Source organism: Puccinia triticina, chromosome 8A (assembly GCF_026914185.1).
Source record: "Puccinia triticina chromosome 8A, complete sequence".
NCBI lineage: Eukaryota > Fungi > Basidiomycota > Pucciniomycetes > Pucciniales > Pucciniaceae > Puccinia > Puccinia triticina.
Genome location: NC_070565.1, coordinates 3913359 through 3927262, shown reverse-complemented (window position 1 = coordinate 3927262; position 13904 = coordinate 3913359). Strand labels below are relative to the sequence as shown.

Sequence of the window (13904 nt, the reverse complement as noted above, 5' to 3'; positions counted from 1 at the left end):
ATAGACAAAAAGTTGAGGGAGGATGTGGTTGATGCTCTTGTATGTTGAGAATGCTCATCTTGTAGTCTGCCTTGATCTTCATTTCAATTTGTACATGTCACACTTTTTGACATTTAGCTCCCTTGATTCACTCCACCACAGCAGTTCTGAGAAACCTTGTGCTCCCAGACCTGCAATTCTGATACCCAAACTTGACTTCAACTTCAACCTCATTTCCCCTGTTTTCTATATAGCCCGGTATGTACAGGTCTATGCCATATGGGGCCTGGCTGGGTGGTTTTTTGACCGCTTATGCTGAGGCTCAAAATGTGGTGGGGGGCCGTTGGACTCGAAATTTGACAAGGAATCCAACAGTGTCACCCTTGAAAGCTAAAGCGCTATCACAAAGATAGCTTTGGCACCTGAAGAATGTTCCTGCATGTCAATGGGAAAGCTCGAAGGACAGGAGTCCTGTTACATCTCTTGCAAAATCCTGTGATGCACGGCGGCTTCACAAGTACTATGTAGTGTAGTTATCCATCTCCCTTCCAAGATCTATTCTATCCTTTGAGTAGTTCCACAGAGGCAAGACCCACATCTAGGGATGACAATTGGGCTGCCCGGCTTCACCCTGGCAAGGCTATTGAGACATAATTTGAGCGGGCCCCTTGGTGAAACCAATCCTCTGACCACCCGGGGCTTTACTTAACTGGTCTCTGTCCTGAAATCTTAATTGGCGCAAAAGTGGCCCATAGGTGGCCCATGGTCAAACCCGCCCAATTAGCATCCCTACCCACATCCTTCTACAAAACACATGTATTTATCTCAACCTCTCCACACAATCACAAAAAAAGAGGGAGAGGGAGAGGACATATACAGTCAAGATTAGTTAGCAGACGGTGAGAAAGACACAGAACAGCTTCCACTTTTTTGATATCATGTTCTGGGCCATTATGAGCTTATTGAATCTTGTGGATAGTAACACTAGTGAAAAGTGTAAGGCCATGCCGCGGGAACAGAGAAACCAAGGCAATGGGAGTCGTGGGGACTGTATTAAAGGTTCACAATGGTGTTGATTGGAAAGGTGGTTCATAGGATTAAAAAACTTTATGAATGCAAACAGAGGAAGACCAAAATATATTCTGCGCCCCGACAAACCAGCTGTTGCCGCGGCGCCGGGATCTGTCATTGAATCAAAGCCAATTTTGCGGAGGGGCCAAGGGTACACTCTTCTTTCCCTTGCAAACGAAACAGACTAATTGGTTTAGGTAGCATGTTCAAAGCACTTGCTTTTTCTCTACAGAGGAGCCCATAATCCAAACGCTATCCTTATGCCAGGAGAAGCAGCTTCGATGTAGGACCAACTGGTATGTAACTGATTACTGCTTGGTATGGACACAAATGAAAGGCTATCTGACTCAGCTACAAAAATGATAAGTGAAAGTTACCAGAAAACAAAAAAATAGCGACCAGTGGCTGGCGAGAACGAACGGGCGGAAACAGAAAAAAGACTTATATAAAACATCCACAAGTGAAATGCTTCCCGCGTAGTACAAAATGACAGGAAGAAGAAAAAAAGATTGTTTACTGCTAAAGGATAACTTCGCGAAGGGTTTTCGAACTCGATTAACTACATAGCCGGCGCTGAGAATCAATAGTATTCGACAGTTTTTTTTGGGGGGTTTGGTGTATTGTGTTGATGAAGGTCTAGGAGATAATCAGCTGGTTGTACAACACACTGCAGGGTGAGTAAGGGTTCTCTTGAAAAAGACGAGAGTCGGCGACAATTAGATACAGTGAAAATGGGAGTATAGTCTGGGTATGATGTAATGAGCTTATCCTATGGAACACGGAAACGAAAGATGGATTGGATTGGATTTGGGGTAACTGGACAATGAGGTGACCTCTAACTGGATGAACACTAATACGCAAAACGGACGAGACTCTAACGCTTAGAGTTTTGATAATTAACCTACGAGACCTCCACCGGAGAGAAATGTTAAGACAGATGTCCGTGGTTTGAGATGACGGCGAATTGAAAGAGATGTGGTAGAAGACGAAGGAGGGCAGCTCCATAAGAGCTCCGGGTGATGACAGATGAGAGAAGGTAGTGCGAAGAATCATGCTCGCCGTCGAGCGAGTTTTTGCTTGAAAGCCTCACTTTCTTGGCCATGGGCTAGGGAGATCCGGAGGCCGGAGCGTAGAAGCTGGCGGCTGCGATGCGGCGGATATCGAGCTGCGATTTGGCTGTCCGTGGTCGACGGTCGTCTGCCGTTTTAGGCCGCGACTGAAATCTGTTGCCGGCGGTTTGGGGAGTTGCCCGAGAGGGTTGAGGAGCCATGCCAAAGACTGGTACGATTGGCAGCGGTGGTTGGGAGCGACCTGGGAAACCTGTGCGAGCCGCATCGGCGGTGAAGGGACGACGAAGCTGTTCGTTCGTCTTTGCTTTGCGTAGGTTCCGCTTTGTGGCGTTGTCCTCGTCGTGGGCTGTCATGGGGCGTAACCGGCTGGCTGATGCAGGTGCGATGGTCTTGAAGAAGTGGGCCTGGGCGCGGGAGAGCTCATTGTCGTTGGAAGAATGGGAGCTTGTTGTTGTCGACGGGAAGGTATCTGGCGAGGGTATCGAATCGCTTGTGGGTGGATTGGACTGGTATGGGTGACGTGGCGGGGTACGCAGAAGCTTTGTTGTTGACTCGGAAATTTTCCGTGAATGGTAACCCATCAGAGACTTGCCTCGAGGTCGAGTAGCGGGACGGCCCTCCGAGTCGAGGGCGACAGCCGTTTTCTTGGAGCCCATGTTTTTCATAATTGTGTTGAGAAGAGTAGGTTTGCGGGCATGGCTGGGAGCCAGGATTTCAGGGGAACAAGCGAAGGTGATGGGGATAAAGGCCTGTAACACGATGTGATCAAGTCGACAATGGTGAGCTATGAAGTGATTTGGTACAGATCAAAGGAAAAAGGGACTAACTCTTTCGCCGAGCATTGGTTTGCCCATCAGGCTTTTGCGCTCTTCGACTTCATACACCAATCGCCAGATCCACTTGCCCCCTTTGCCTTCTTTGTCTTCAACGACGTACTTGCCAGCGTTTCTCATGTCGAGGTTGGCTTGCCGGCTGATAAAGTCCCTTCTGCCGGCCGCATTGCGTTGAGACTTGCCCTCCAGAAGTACATAAGCTTCTTCGTAGTCGGGGGCGACGACTTTGCGTAAGACAGGAACCTGTTGCATCGAATCATAGTGGAAAGGGTAGCCGACTCGTTCGGTGGTGAAGTAGAGCAAGTCATCCACGCGGTTATAGTAGCTGAATGTGAAGACCGGAGCAATCTCCCTGAAGCCTTCTTGATCAAACCATATCTGAAGGGTGCGGAAGAGCTCGCCGACCGGTAAAGCATCACTCTCGTTATTGTGAAGTTTGCTGTTGTCCAGACTATGAAAGGGGATTCGATTTGTGGTCGAATTTTGGTACGAGTCACCGGTATGGGGAGTGATAGGGAGGATGCCATGGGATGGAAAGAATTGATCAGGTTGGATGATTTGAAACATGTTTGCTGAAGGTGAATCTATGGAACTTCCAGTAAAGGAACTATCGGCTGTGCCGGAGCTCGATGCCACACTGTCGGTGTCAAGGCTCAATAGGGGATTGCTCGTGGGAGCTGGCAGAACAATGGCCAAAGGAGTGTGGGGGTATATTGCGCGACGGCGAGCTTGAATGGGGGATGGGCCAGGCTTGATATGGTCTGCAGGATACTGGGAGGGAGGCGAAGGAGGGCAGGTTCTATGGCGCAGCGGGCCGACTGGCGGAAATTGAGATGTACAAGACTGCTCGATTGAACGAGTTACTGCGCCACATACATCATCTGAAGCAGAACCCATACTCTCCTTTCTCAGATTCTTCTTCTCCGGAATGTTAAAGGTTAACTTGCGAGCCAAGGATATCGGCTTGGGAGTGGTTAGGGTACCAGGAGTCTGTGCCACCCCCGGCTTGGGGCGTCTGTCTGTCGTTGGCGTTAGGCTGTCAATCGCCTCGGTGGCTTTGGTCTGCGTGGTGTCGGGTGGCGATACGAGTGTTTCCAAAGCCACCATAGGTGTATTCCCGGAGCAATCAGGGCTGCCATAGTACTCGCTGATAGTGAAAGCGCTAGTTGTACTGGCCTCACTGCCCGTCCGTTGGTGGACGGTGGCGTGACTACTGTCACCTGTAGGCATCATCGCATGGGTACCACGACAAGCTGGGGCCTCATGGTAGCCATCACTTTTGACCATCTCAGGGTCACTCGGGTCCATCGCGAAGGTGTTATCCGAAGGGGTTGGTGGTTCAGTGGTGCATGCACTGGAAAGGGACTCCATCGTCAGGCCGGAAGTCGAAGAAAGGCGACGCATGAAGGCGTCTGAAGGTCGCTCCAGGGAAGAGGCGAATGAGACACCAAGGTTATCGACGGCGGTTCGTTCAGCATCTTCATCTTGCCCAAAAGCAGCAGCAAGTACTACAGCGCACACGTGTTGATCATGTACACATATGTAATAAATCAGGAAGTCAGGAAGTTGTACAAATGGAAGAGCGATTTATGGATTAGTTAAAGGAGATGCAAGTCAAACTCATTTCGGAAGGAATGCCTGCAGCCACGCTTGCGCCTCAGATAAATAAACTCCGAGATTGGAGCGAAAAGGGACATAAAGAAATACGTATTGAGACGGCACTGACGTTGAGGAGAGACGAGCAAACCAATGCGATTGTTCTGCGCCTCGTCGGCAGAGGCCTGCTCTAGAGTTTCTTCTAAATCGTCGGTGGACCCCAAGGGGGGTTGAGAGATATTGTCAAAGAAGATGGGAATCGAAGCAGCAGAGACCTGCCGCCGGAGGTGCCGCAGAAGGATGAGGGACTCGGCGGAGGTAGTCCGAGTGTGCACCGAGTCTGGAGAGCCCATGTGGACTCTTTCGCATTTACCGCGAACAAACGGCCGAGGGGGAGAACATTCACCTACACTACTAGGGGTTGACAGAACGGAGCGGGGGATGGATTGAATGGAAAAAGTGCGAGAGATGGCTCTGCCGTGGGGCAAGCCTGGGGAAGATGAGGATGACATAATTGTGATTTGAATCGCCGTGGCCGTGGTCGTTGTCGTTCTTCGAATCGTCCGGTGTTGCAGAACTTTTAGAAGAAGATGAGTGGAGAAATCGATAAATGCCAGCTGGAGTTGCCCTTTAAATATCTACACTGAGGCTTCTGGGTCTTCTCCACATTAAGTTGATTGGAGGTACCCGAACCAGGCACGCAGGAGGGTAGGTCCATGAGCACGGGCTGAATCGGACTGTTCTTAGACAGACCGGGAGGTTGAGTAAATAGAAGAGACGAACAGAACCAGCTAACACTTGGGCAAGTGGGAGTTCCCTCCACTCTCACAGCTCAGTCCGTGTTTCGCCTCATCTTTATTTCATTACCAACTGGCTGAAATAACTTCCTTCTTGAATAAACTGCCGATTCCTTCAACACACGCGAGAATGGTAAATGTTCTCCCGTTTCCCCGGCCAAGGTGAATTGTTGTGGTAGCTTTTTTCAACTGCTATCTTCAGTACAACCAGCTGCGAACTGCACTCTTCATCCACATCATCTCACTGGACTTCCCTTCGCAACTTGGATCCCAGTCTAAAAGTCTATAATCGAGGGCCGCTTTTCCAAAACAGAGATATATAGCTTTGGACCGCGTTCTGCATTGAAGGGACGCCGTCACATAGAGCCCTGGAAGGTCACAACTGGCAAGCTCTCACATTGGCAATGCCTGTCCATGCTTGTCCATGGCAATACATACTATCTGAAGCTGGTTTAGACCTAACCGAGTAGCACCGTTTTGCTTACTGGCCTAATTTTTGAATATTTTTGTTACATACCTCTTAAATCCAAAGTGGTGACGAGTACACGGAAGTGTTTGAGTGTGGTTGATGTGCTCATCCATAAGTCAAGAATTATTTTACATATTTACAATCTTCCATGAGCCGGCCGGCCGGTCGTTCCGGGCTGCAAATCGTGGTTGATCAGTCTCGGGCCCTCCCGGCCCCTCGGCGATGAGCAAATGGATCCGTCCAGCCCCTGCTCATGTAGATACCTATAACTGATGATCTGTATAAATTATATTGCAAGTCAATCGATCCAAAAGTCAACTCAATTTCGGATCAACGAGCGTGCCCCTAGCTGGATTATCTTGTGTCGGAGCTGTGGATGCTGAGCGCCGATGGGCTCAAGAACGGTGTACTAACAGATTATTTAAGAAGGGCGACTGGCATCTCCTTCCCTCAGCCCTCACAGAGCCTCACAGACCACACGCGGCCTCCGTTTATTTCGAAGCACTCGATTTTCGAAGTCCATTCTTCAGGAACAGTTAAACCAGCTTCACTCGAGTATTGTTTGAGGTTTCTCAGGAGATAAAGCCTCCCCGACAGGTCCTGACTCGGATATTGGAGATTCTCTCCAGCTTAGCTTAGCTTGCCCTCTTGTTTCAGCCTTGCGTTGATCGCCGGCTATCTTCAATTTTGAAGTACATCCATCTTTCCTCTGACACATTATCAGCACCTCTTTCCAAGTCACCTCATCCAACGCTTCCAGAATGGCCGAGTCCAATGCCCCACCCAAAGCCGCCCGGAACTTTGACAAGACCTTCGAAGAAGAAAAAGCGGCGACGCGATGTCTGGTTGATATGAAGACGATCCAGTTGAATGCTGAGGACCTTTACGATCGCGAAAAGGTCGACCTCGAACAAGTAGAGCTTGAAGACGTTTGGCAGCTGTTGCAGTAAGTGCCTGAATCAGCTGCGCTTCCAATGTGACAATTGCTGACGAGCTTCCTTCTGCACAGGACAAGCGAAAATGGCCTGGATGCCGCTGAAGTCGAGCGACGACGCGGAATATTTGGTCCCAATCGTTTGGAAGAAAAATCAGTCAATCCGTTCTTGCAGTTCCTAAGTTTCATGTGGAAGTAAGTTCCAAGTTTCCTATCATCCGATTCCAACGGGCGTGAACTTACCATGGAACTATCTTATTACATAGCCCGTTGTCATGGGTCATGGAAGGTGCGGCGATAGTCTCGATTGCGCTCTCCAACGGAGAAAACCGTCCTCCAGACTGGCAGGATTTTGTTGGTATTATGGCTTTACTCCTCATCGTAAGTCATTTCATGGCATTGAAATATACGTGAAAGTCTTGTCTGACCTTCTTGTCCAAAGAACTCCGGTATCGGGTACTACGAAGAGAGATCCGCTGGCAATGCAGTCAAAGCCCTCATGGACTCTCTAGCTCCGAAAGCGAAGGCGCGGCGCAACGGGAGCTGGTCGGAGATTGACTCAGCTGACCTGGTACCTGGCGATATCGTGGCATTCAAGGTGAGTTCATCCATTTGGTCATGCTGATCATAATCTCTGTGCTAGATTTTCTGATTGCCATATTTTTTTCTAGATCGGTGATGTGGTACCCGGAGATTGTCGTCTGTACGACGCAATTAACGTTAGCATCGACCAAGCAGCCTTGACCGGTGAATCACTTCCGATTTCCAAATCAGTTGGCGATCAGTGTTTCTCGGGATCCATCTGCAAGCAGGGTGAGGCTGAGGGTATTGTGAGTGCTACCGGTGCCAACACATTTTTCGGACGAGCAGCCACCCTGGTTGGTGCAGAAAATGATTCTACCGGACACATGCAAGCAGTTTTGGCCAAGGTGATTCGGAACTCCCTTATGAATTTTACATCAATTCAGATGACTGACTCCTTTGCACAGATTGGTGGATTCTGTCTTGTCTCAATTGGCATTGCCATTGCACTCGGTGAGTAATTTCTATAATTTCTTTGATTGTAGACCAGACCTCTGATTTCCCGGTCTTTTGCAGAGCTCATCGTTCTCTATGGGGCATTCCGCTACTCTTACCGCCGGGGTTTGGACAACATCCTCGTGTTGCTCATCGGCGGTATCCCAATCGCCATGCCCACCGTACTATCAGTCACTCTTGCTGTTGGCGCTCAACAGCTCGCCAAGTACAAGGCCATTGTCACCCGTATCACCGCCATCGAAGAACTTGCGGGTGTTACTATCCTGTGTTCTGACAAGACCGGCACTCTGACCACGAACAAGCTTACAATCGACAAATCTACCATCAAAACCTACTCCGATGTCGGACCGGAAGACGTCTGTGTTCTGGCCTCATACGCTTCCCGGATTGAAAACCAGGATGCTATTGACGGTTGCGTGGTCGGCACGGTTGGAGCTGATGTGGCACGTCGAGGGATCAAGCTCGTGGACTTCAAGCCATTCGATCCAGTCTCGAAAAGAACGGAGATAACTTACATCGATGTTGCCACTGGGGAAATGCGCCGAGTCACCAAGGGTATGACCGGAAAAATCATGGACCTTTGCACCTACAACAAGACCGACGAGATTGAACACCAGCTTGAAGCCGACGTTGAAGAGTTTGCCCGTCGAGGTTTGCGAGCCCTGGCTGTTGCTTACGAAGACGTTCCCAGTGGCGACGCCGAAGGACCTGGAAGTGGATTCCAACTCATTGGCCTCTTGTCCATCTTCGACCCTCCTCGTGATGACACCAAGCAAACCATCGATGACGCTGTTAGCCTCGGACTCAAGGTCAAGATGGTCACCGGTGATCAACTTGCCATTGCAAAGGAAACCGGACGACGATTGGGTTTGGGTGACAACATGTTTGCATCCAAGGTGCTTAAAGAGGGCCCCCCACCTGGAAGCAAATTTTCATCAGTGGACAGTATGATTCTCGGTGTGTTTGTATTTCTGAACATGTCACCCTTTATAACAACTGGCTCACCAGTCTATATGCACACAGATGCCGATGGATTTGCTGGAGTGTACCCCGAGCACAAGTATGATATCGTCAAAAAATTACAGAGCCTGGGTCACATGGTTGCTATGAGTGAGTGCTGTAAATCTGTTCTGCTTGACCAAAAACCAACTAAATCAAACACTATCTTTTTCCCCTCCACAGCCGGTGATGGTGCCAACGATGCTCCTGCTGTAAGTTCAGATTGTGATTTGGGTACCTTTTCAAAACATCTTGTTCATCTCTTTTTGCTGTTTGACTATCTAGCTCGCCCGAGCCAACGTCGGAATTGCCGTTGAGGGTGCGACTGATGCCGCCAGAGGAGCCGCCGACATTGTCCTCACCGAGCCCGGTCTATCAACCATCGTACACGCCATCCGACAGTCGCGAATCGTCTTCCAGCGGATGCGGAACTATTCTATCTACGCGTGCGCTGTCACCATCCGTATCGTCGTTGGTTTCGCCATCATGGCTTTTGCCTTCCAGTTTGATTTCCCCCCCTTCATGGTCTTGGTCATTGCTATCTTGAATGACGGAACTGTGATGACTATTTCCCTCGATCGTGTCTTACCCAACAACGAACCTGATCACTGGGACCTGGCTGAGATCTGTGAGTAATCTTGGCCTTCGCAGCATTTGTAGCTATACTAAAATTACGCTTCACAATGGCAGTCACATACGCCGTTGCATATGGCCTTCACCTTGCTTTGTCAACCATTCTCCTGTTTGTGGTCATTGTCAACACGACATTCCTGGAGGACAACTTCGGCCTGTCTCCCTTAAAGGATGCCAATGACCCACAGTTGCACATGGTCATTTACCTTCAAGTCGCGATTATCTCTCAAGCTCTGATCTTCGTCACCCGCTCTCACAGTTGGTTCTTCATGGAGAGACCCTCATTGGCATTGGTTGGCGCGTTTTGCATTGCTCAAACTGTTGCCTCGTTGTTGGCCGTATTCGGAACAATGGAATTCTCAGCCGTGCAGGCCATCCCGTTGTCCTGGGTAGGTGTGGCATGGGCCTGGAACTTGATCTGGTTCCTCCCGATGGGTTCGTACCGCCTGTCTCATCTGTTACACGTCAAACACTTCTAACCAGCCCTATCTATTTTAGACCTCATCAAGTTCGCGACTCGTGCCGTACTCAAGAAGTTCCGATCCCGACAATTGAAACCTGTGGCCGTAGAGGCGAACTCGCTAGCCCGTCAATCTAGTGCCGGTTCCCTCTACAACAACAGGATGAGCTTCATTCAACGTGCTGAACACTCGCAAGCGGCCCGAAGATCCCTGCACGGACAAATCAAGACAAGCGAACGCGATCTACGCAGGTAAGAGTGTCATTTATTTTATGCATTTTCACAATTTCCTCCCAAATCACCGTGACATTCGCATATCTCGACTGACATACACAACTGTGATTTTTCAGATTTTCTTCGGCTCAAGTTGTCACCTCTGGTGCAGCACTCAAACACTCTTAATCCGAAGGCTTCTGCCTTTTCCTCTGACTAGCATACTCTTGTTTGTATTCTTGTATCACGGCCATCTCTCAAGTGTATGTTTTAACTAAAAACGACTATATCTTGTAACCAAGTCATTCTTTGTCACGGTTCCGCTTTTACTCTGTACATTTACTCATGAAAATATATGACAATGTGAAGTCGCTTCTGCATGAAGACGTGCCTCCCTCTAGCTCAAAAGTTTGAAGGATCCCTACATACCATCGCTGGAAATATTTTGAGCTTGTATTCTTGCCAAATTGGATCTGACGAGGGACAAGCGAAAGTTGTTATGTAAATGGATTCAAACACAGGATCGATTGACATTGTCTGCTTGTTGCTTTCTCTTTATTGTTCTTCTGGCGGGGTTTTCAGATGGAGCCTGCTTTGCTGATACTTTGAGCCCGCGACTGATGATTGAGAAGATGTATTGGACGGCAAAGCCGATGCTTTCCAATCGGGCCTGACTAGCGATACTCCTGACCCGAATTTCCTAACAACTTGTTGTGCCAGTATGGTAATAAAGAGTAGCCAAGGGCTTGACTTAACGTGCGTGGCACTTGCGGGATGCCGTAACGACATGGTAATTTGCCCATTTCCTTGCGTCAAAGCCGTCATATATCTTCCGTTGAAAAGGCAGCCTTGCCGAAGCAGAAGCCATTCATTTCTCCTGCCCAATCTAGCCGCCTCCTGCAAGTACCGACGCGTTATGTATGTGCAAAGCTCGGCAACGCTGGCCTCACAGCAGGGCCGAGGATTTGGCCATGCTCGAGGATCGATGTCATAAACAAGCCTCCACCCGATGGGATGGAAATAGCTCGGTGCTTCAAATCATGCCAAGGGAAACAAGATACAAAGCCAAATTCGTCTGGTACCAATGTGCCAGTAAAGAGAAGTGAAGAACATGGCTACGTGCGTCAGGCAACTGGAGTGATGGCATGGAAGGCGCTTTGTTAACCGTTTTTCACGGTCGCTCATCCCTGGAATTCTCTCCTCACCTGCTGAATATTCTCAATTTATGCGGCATTTTCTTCTTCTTCCATCCACTCCTCCAAATTTTTACCTTTTTGAAAGATCACTCAGACACTTTTTTGTAAATAATCCTTTGCATGTTTGTTCTCTGCGCAACGCCAAATCAAATCTGCACTCGACAGAAAGAAATGCAGTTACCAGCAGAAATTTTACCCATCCCCTTGCATCAAAGCCGGTAGACACTTGCAGTTGAAAAACGGGCCTTGGCGAGCAAGGATGCATTTAAAACTCGCCTGATCAAACTCTTGCTTTGGCTCATTTTCATCCGTGTTCCAATTTATAGAGAGAAGAAAAGATATCATCTCAGGAAGAAAGGCGGCAAGCAAACGAACTAATGGGTTCAGAGCCGATAGATGTCCTTCTGGTTGGATTTGGTGCTATAGGTAAGCTCTATAACTGCTTTGCCATACAAAGTGGTTTTCTCTCATGGGCTTATTATCACTGATAAAATGCTTCTGGTTCGCGGATTGTTTTTTTTTGTGAAGGGGGTATCCATTCTTATGTCTTGGAGAAATCCCAGCGATGTAGAGTTACGGCAATCGCCAGATCACTCTATGACTCTATTCAGACTCACGGTCTTACCATCAGTTCAAAAAAGTACGGTCTGATTGAAAATTGGAGACCTTACCGACTCGTCCGGTCAGCGGAAGAAGCCGCCGATCGCAGCTATCGGTTCATCGTGTGTTGCGTCAAGTGTTTGCCTGACGTTCAGGTAAGATAAAGCTCTCAATAAAAAATATCATAGCATTTGGGGTTGCCCACTGAATCTGAGTTTTTTTTTCTTTTTCTTTTCAATGGAACATGATGATTCTCTCGAAATAACTGACCAGCCTACCTCTGCGATCTTGGCACCATTTTTGCAGCCCTACCAACAAGCTTCTCCTGATGGTAGAAAAAATCCTCCCCCCACCATTGTGCTTCTTCAGTTGAGCCATTCCGGATTCATTTCCGAAGGAGTTTTTGTCTGATAATATTAACCAACTTCTGAAACGGATACCATGAAACAGAAATGGGATTGGGATTGAGCAACCTTTGGCAGAAGCGTTTCCTTCGGTCCATATCATTAGTTGTGTAACCTGGATTATGGTCAACTTGACTACCTCACAACCACTCGTTACGGATGGGACATCAACCCCGGAAATTTGCGCAGTTAATCCAGCCGGGCCGCGTATTGAACATGGGGCACTGGACCGCTTGCTCGTCGGTCTCTATGAGGGCGAGGGACTCACAGACACTCATGATGGCCCCGGTCATCGCCCTTGTAATTCGTATGTCGAAGGGCTCTTGGCTGAAGACAGGACTCCTCTCATCGGATCCGCTCGCACCAAGAAACTTCAAAATGGCACAAGCGAGATGAAATTATTTTTAGACATCATCACTGCGGGTGGCTGTGAGGCTGAAGCGGTAGAGAATATCCAACCAGCCAGGTGTGCTAAGAACTTGAACAACGGAGCTTTCTCAACAATGGTGCGATTTTACATTCGTATATTTGTATCATGCTTGGTCGGTAATAACACGGATGGATAGATAATTGCTAATATCTTCATTCTTTTTATTCTAATCTTGGGTCACAAAAGTGTACCTTGTCTCGTGCATCAGTAGCCCAATGCCTTGCGCCCTTGATGCTGCCGTACACATTGCCTGCAGCCAGAGGAATCATGTTAGAAATGATCGACGTCGGCAGAGCACTTGGTTATCGAGAGGCGGAACTACCTGCTAAATCGGCGGATGAAGTTCTTAATTTAATGCTTCAGAACTATCAGTCAAAGGGCAACGTGCCGACACCCTCGACCCTGAAAACACCCGGAGGAAATCAAGCAGCTTCGCAGAGCATCAATCCTCACGTTTCTCCGGAAGAAAAAGACGGCGATAGCGCGGAAGACAAAAGCGTGGAAGTTGATGAGCCTCTCGACATTGGCCTACGTTCGTTCAAGCCAAGCATGTTGGTCGACATGGAGAGGAACCGGCCAATAGAGCTCGAGGCAATCATTGGAGCAGTATTGGAACGAGCCAAAAGCAAAGCTATTGAAACCCCTCGACTTGATTTGTAAGAGCCATTCATCAACCTGATCTTCAATTCCATTGAACCGATGTGACTTGTGAGCGAGATCGGCTGATACCAAACGAACGCTCCATTCTTAATAGGTTGTATGCAGTATTGAAAGTCAAGCACAAGTAGTCCAGCATTACCCCGCTTGAGTAGTAGCGGGTCTGATTGTCAGAATCGTCTTTCAATGTCTTGGGAATCGTTGGGACTAGGGGATTGTGTCTCCGTGAACGAGGTTTTCAAGATTTAAATTACACTCCAATCGACTTGAAGCTTCTTGTGTTGTGACGGTTTGCGACCGGCCGAAAAGCCTGAGTCGGCAAAAATTGTAAAATGAACCAGATTGGTTTTGCTTGTAATATTCTTGAACTGTGTAGAGGGTGACAGGAGATGGGTGATTGTGGAAAGCATTTATCAACGGACATCAATGAATCAGATATATCTGCATAAGGATACAAATGGAGAGTGCAGGAAGAGAAATACAGAATGTGAGTTCTCCAAAGCGAAAGAGGAACTCCTGATCAGA

The 13904-nt window shown here is 48.4% G+C and overlaps 3 protein-coding genes across 3 annotated transcripts; 2 read left to right on the top strand and 1 right to left on the bottom strand.

Annotated features, from left to right (window-relative positions):
• Positions 1–2155: 2155 nt before the first annotated feature.
• On the bottom strand, positions 2156–4902 carry PtA15_8A372 (uncharacterized protein; the record flags this gene model as incomplete). The annotated part of the gene is made up of 3 exons (XM_053171795.1): positions 2156–2869; positions 2948–4461; positions 4680–4902. The coding sequence occupies 3 exons, from the start codon at positions 4900–4902 to the stop codon at positions 2156–2158; spliced, it is 2451 nt and encodes an 816-aa protein (XP_053023023.1).
• Positions 4903–6576: 1674 nt separating this feature from the next.
• PtA15_8A371 (uncharacterized protein) lies at positions 6577–10281 on the top strand (the record flags this gene model as incomplete). The annotated part of the gene is made up of 10 exons (XM_053171794.1): positions 6577–6729; positions 7421–7678; positions 7739–7784; positions 7848–8744; positions 8811–8897; positions 8970–8998; positions 9072–9414; positions 9477–9854; positions 9918–10131; positions 10230–10281. 10 exons carry the CDS (start codon positions 6577–6579, stop codon positions 10279–10281), a joined length of 2457 nt encoding a protein of 818 aa, XP_053023022.1.
• Positions 10282–11665: 1384 nt separating this feature from the next.
• PtA15_8A370 (uncharacterized protein) lies at positions 11666–13510 on the top strand (the record flags this gene model as incomplete). Its single annotated transcript, XM_053171793.1, has 6 exons — positions 11666–11714; positions 11817–12043; positions 12162–12256; positions 12339–12798; positions 12909–13378; positions 13477–13510. 6 exons carry the CDS (start codon positions 11666–11668, stop codon positions 13508–13510), a joined length of 1335 nt encoding a protein of 444 aa, XP_053023021.1.
• Between the last annotated feature and the right edge of the window lie 394 nt (positions 13511–13904).